This window comes from Chelonoidis abingdonii, chromosome 12 (assembly GCF_003597395.2).
Source record: "Chelonoidis abingdonii isolate Lonesome George chromosome 12, CheloAbing_2.0, whole genome shotgun sequence".
NCBI classification, from domain to species: Eukaryota; Metazoa; Chordata; order Testudines; family Testudinidae; genus Chelonoidis; species Chelonoidis abingdonii.
Window position 1 is genome coordinate 6,240,906 of NC_133780.1, and position 5,016 is coordinate 6,245,921.

General features: G+C 40.6%; 2 protein-coding genes across 3 annotated transcripts in view; both read right to left on the reverse strand.

Moving 5' to 3' along the window:
• LOC116823721 (zinc finger protein RFP-like) overlaps positions 1-5,016 on the reverse strand; it is a 415,971-nt gene that overhangs the window by 247,595 nt on the left and 163,360 nt on the right. The window lies entirely within an intron of this gene.
• LOC116830655 (butyrophilin subfamily 1 member A1-like) overlaps positions 1-5,016 on the reverse strand; it is a 30,506-nt gene that overhangs the window by 14,407 nt on the left and 11,083 nt on the right. Inside the window, exons 2-4 of the mRNA XM_075071632.1 lie at positions 4,437-4,553; positions 2,423-2,770; positions 1,511-1,792 (exon numbers count right to left, since the gene is read on the reverse strand). Of these exons, the coding sequence (XP_074927733.1) occupies positions 1,511-1,792; positions 2,423-2,770; positions 4,437-4,536 (730 nt within the window). The 5' untranslated portion in view covers positions 4,537-4,553. The remainder of the gene's footprint in view (positions 1-1,510; positions 1,793-2,422; positions 2,771-4,436; positions 4,554-5,016) is intronic.

A 5,016-nucleotide genomic window follows, 5' to 3' on the forward strand; every position in this document is an offset into this window, starting at 1 on the left:
CCACAGTAACTGTCTCCAGTTTGTGAAGGACCCCATGGAGCCAGTCTCTAGGAAACAGCTAAATGCATGGAGGTTAAGTCCATTAATGGCCATTAGCCAGGATGAGTAAGGAATGGTGTCCCTAGACTCTGTTTGTCAGAGGGTGGAAATGGATGGCAGAAGAGAGATCACTTGATCATTGCCTGTTAGGTTCACTCCCTCTGGGGCACCTGGCATTGGGCACTGTCAGGAGGCAGGATACTGAGCTAGATGGACCTTTTGTCTGACTCAGTAAGGCCGTTCTTATGTTATGTTACGATACAAAAAAGACCAGAAACAGATTTTAAAAATGGCTCCAACCACCACAGCTTCAATACAGATTTATCCTTGAATAAACAGGCCTGATTGGATTCACTGCTATCCAGAGGGTCAGAGAGTTCAAGTGCAAGTTCAGTGCTCATAAAACCCCACTGACTTCAATAGAGTTATGCCAGCAAAGAATTTGGCTCTCAGTGTTCAGAAACGTTCAGAAATTGCCAGATTAATTAGCATATTTTTATAAAATTCACTAATTATATCATAATTACAATTCCTCCAAGCATTTGTGCAACAAATTAATTAATCTTCTTTTCTGTCCTTGTGTTCACAGGGATTCAATTATCTAATTAGGGTAAAATTTTCAAATGTGCCGAACACCTTCTCTGCACATGGCTTGTGCACTGAATTAGTGAAACTTGTGCAACTGTTTCACATGGCCATTCTTAAATTGATTCAATAGTTGACTTCAAAAGAGAGTTGCACCAATGTAACTAAACTGATGCATAAAACCTTAAATTGTAAATTAGCTTAATAGTATCAGACCTCCATTTAGCTTAAGTCAGTGGGGAATTGACGAGCTAAATCAATACACGGCACTCTGCAACTTATATAAGAGTGTTCAGAAAAGCAGGTTGCATTAATTAATTAAATAGCTAATCAGTGCAACTTTTTGTGCGTAGACAAGGTCAAAGTGAGTCTCTTAGTGGATCCAGACCAAAATGACTTAAGAAGCACAAGTCTATCTGAACATCAAAAGAAACAACAACAGGAGTTAGATGACATTTCACACAACAAATAGTAAACAATGAGTTGGTGAAGTAGAAAGATCAAACAAGCCACACTATAAAAATTACCACATTCAAAACACGAAGGTGAATGTAAGGTTGCAGGTGCACACTGTGTCTGAGGGTTGAGTGCCTATTTCCTCTCAAAAACACGAGAAGGTTTTTTTGTTTTGTTTGTTAGAATCTCAGAAAAGTCAGATTAAAGATTGAATTTATGTGCAACCTAAACCTTTGATAATCTGAATACTCACAATTAAGGTAATCAAATTCCTTGAACTTTCACCCTGTAAAGACACCAGCCTCCCATCTCTTTTTTTTGTATGCAGATTATGAAATATTCACCAGAGATGCTTCAGTTCTTTGTTTCCTACGTTGTGTTTTGTTTCTGGTGGAGGTGAGTTCAGTGTGGGATTTGGATGGTTACTCACCTGCTATATAAACTGCTGATTCCTTTTCTTGATTGAGAACGGTGTTCCTGATGCAACAGGACAAGTTTTGGTTAGAATGTTTTTTCACAACAATCGCAGTTTCTGTTTCAAACAGGTTGTTATCCCCTTGGGATGTTGTTTCAGAGAGTGATGGTAAATGTCGCCCACTGAGATCTTTCCATAGCACCTTGGGCTCTGGATACCAACCAGATGATCGACAAACCACCCGGATCCCTCCATCCTGATGACCCTCAACAGAGATGAGAGGAGCAGAGCCCAGACCTAAGGGGAAATACATAAATGTGTTAATTCCATGAAATAATTTCTAAAGCAGAAGGGATGAGGGACAGTTTGTGAATCCCTTACTCACACTAGAAAGCACTAATTCATGTGGGTTATCAGTAGAAGCTATAACTGATACTGGAATTTCTGAAATCCTAATGCTCACAGACACACAAAAAGGTGAACAAATGTTTAAAATGTCATTGAGTCAGTGGGAAATATTGTTATTTCAACACAGGAGCAACTCAGTACTGAGCACCTTCGGAGATATGACCACTTCATTTAGATAAGTGGTTTTCAACTTGTGTGTCTAAGGGATTCACAAAAGGTTGTCATTACCATAGACCAGTGGTTTTCAACCTGTGGTCTGTGGATCCCTGGGGATCCCTTTTGGAATCAATCAAGACTTTCTTTTGGGCAAAAAGTACCTTGACCATCCTGAAAATGTTTTTAATCAATGCTGGGAAAGTTTTCAGCATATTTTCCCCAGTATGAAAGTAGCTGTTTTCTGAAATTTAGATACACTGTGTTATTGTAAAACAATTTGCAAGCAGGGAGTCACAGTTACTGTAATAGGAAAGAACAAAGCCAGTGGAACAAACAAAGATAAAACTAACACAAGCCACTGACCTGCCACTTGCAGTTCCAATATGGTTTCTTTGTAAAAAGTATCGTCTTCAACAAAGCAGTGGTATTGTCCTTCATCAGAACGTCTGATATTGAGAATCCTCAAGGGAACACTCCCATCTGTGAGTCCGGCTTTCAAAAGCTCTGTCCTTCCTCGATACTCTGGCATCTGCCCTACATACTGATCCTTCCCATCACGGTACAGGTGCACAATGGATACAAACTGAGATCGGAACCATCTCACCTCCATGTCTGCAGCGCTTATCGGGGGCGAAAGGCGACAGGGTAACACAGCTTCCTGACCCACGATGGCAGTGATAGGGTCCTGGTGTCCAATCACTGTGAATTTTGCTGGAAAATGCACCAGAACAACAACAACAAAAGCAGCTCAGAGGAAAGAGCAAATTTGATATGAAGGACACATCCAATCGGTTCCATTTCAGATAAACTTTCCAAAAAGTTCAGCCAAAGGCAGACACTCGAAATGGAAAATTTCAGCCTGAATGTTTAAGAGAGAGCAGCGCTCATGGGCAGCAAGACTGGGGCGCTGTTATAAGAACACTCAGCCTCGGTGTATGGCACAGGCACACAGCACTGAGATGGGGTGTGGAGCTGATAACAGGCAAGTTTGGAGCATGGCCCAGGCACAGAGCATGGGACAGAGTGAGGAGGTGAGAATTGGTAGGTTCAGCACATGCCACAGGCACGCAGTGCTGACACAGGGTGGGAAACTGATGATGGGTGTGTTCAGTCCATGGCACAGTCACACATCAGAGAACTGAGAATGGACATGCTCAGTGTATAGCTGAGACAAGCATACTATTCAACAGCCCATTTTTGTAAGTGCTCTCAAATTGACACGCTTACTGACATTGTCATGAAATTTGCTGGGCCTCAGCAGGAATAAGGGTTGGGTTAGTGGGCCATATTTGGTGTTCTTTCACCAAGGTTTTCCTGAGACAGCCCTATTGATAGAGCCAATTGTTGGACAATTATGGTTCAATACGTCATATGATCAAGAGACCAAATAACCAAACTTAGCCAAAATTATAGCACACTATGAAAAGGAGACATATGTACCCTCCTTCTGGGAAGCAATTCTTATCTGGCAACATGAGCACATTACACAGAAGGTGGTCTCAAAAATTCACCCCCCTGAAATGCACTTATGTTTATACCATAGCTATTCACAGGTGAGAAAGCACTTTATACATCACCTAAGATCCAACCCACCAGTTCCTTTACTTGTTGTTCTGTACCTTCCTTATCTCTGTTTTGGACACCACTTTCCAAATCAGGTGGGTATAGAGGTACATCCTAATCAGGTGGGTATAGGGGTACATCCCAATCAGGGCTAGGACACACATTTCATAGGCTTCCCCTTTTCTATTGTGAATGCTTACGTCAGGTTTGTAAAGCATTGTGGGATATTAGATATTGGTGAATAGAATTGTAGGAAGAACATAATACATCCAGTTAACTTCTTAACACTCTCACACTCCCTCTCTTTCTCTCTAATGTATATTATAGGACTACTGTGCACATGTCTAGTAATATGGTGTATACCACACCTAACATATATGTATTAGCGAACAGGCCCAATTAAAAATGTCAAATGACATCAATATAGTTTGGTTCTTTTTATGTTTTTGTGCACATTAGTCTCAGACGATGTCTCTGATCTTTTTTACATCTGAAACCCACTAAGTTACTTGTTTATTTATTATTGAACACTTCAATAAGTGTCCACCCAATGCTTTGGGGATCTTTGACAATCTTTTAAAAATACTTGTGTGAAGAAACAGGCCTGGGCACTATCCCAGGAGCAAATAAAATAACCCAGCAGCAGCAGCGCAATCAGGGCAAAAATTGACTAATGACGGTGGTGATCTTTCTGTGTGGTTAAGTTTACACACTGTAAGTAGTTACACTGACTTTGAGTGGAGCATGTTGTTAAGATACTTCAGGGGGCTGAATAAATCCTCTAAGAAACAACAGACACAGGGCAGATTCCTACCTGATTCCGTCTTGTGAACATAAAAAGTAAGGAAGAAAACAATAAAACCAAGCAGAGGGGAGCTGGCTCTGGAGCTGTGGCAGAATGAGAGAATCTTCATCTTCACTGTTACTTGATCTAGGCAACGGGAAGAAGGACGAAAAAAAACTTATTATCGTGAGTATAACACTGAATAACCCTAAATCATTAAAGTCAAACATTAAAGACACTAAAAAAAAAAGGAACAAATGCAGTGTGTGTGTGTGTGTGTGTGTGTGTGTGTGTCAGAGACAAAATGATTCAGTTCCAAAAAGCAGAGTTATTAAGTAACAGGGACCACAAAGAAAGATGCTTCCCAAAAACTTGGATTTAAAAGAGGTTGTAACTTGCTTTTCAAAACAGAAATATGTTTGCCTCAAGCCTGGTCTACACTACGCGTTTAAATCGATTTAAACAGCGTTAAATCAATTTAACGCTGTACCCGTCCACACTACAACGCTCTTTACATCGATATAAAGAGCACTTTATATCGATTTCTGTACTCCTCCCAGATGAGAGGAGTAGCGCTAAAATCGATATAAACATATCGGATTACGGTTAG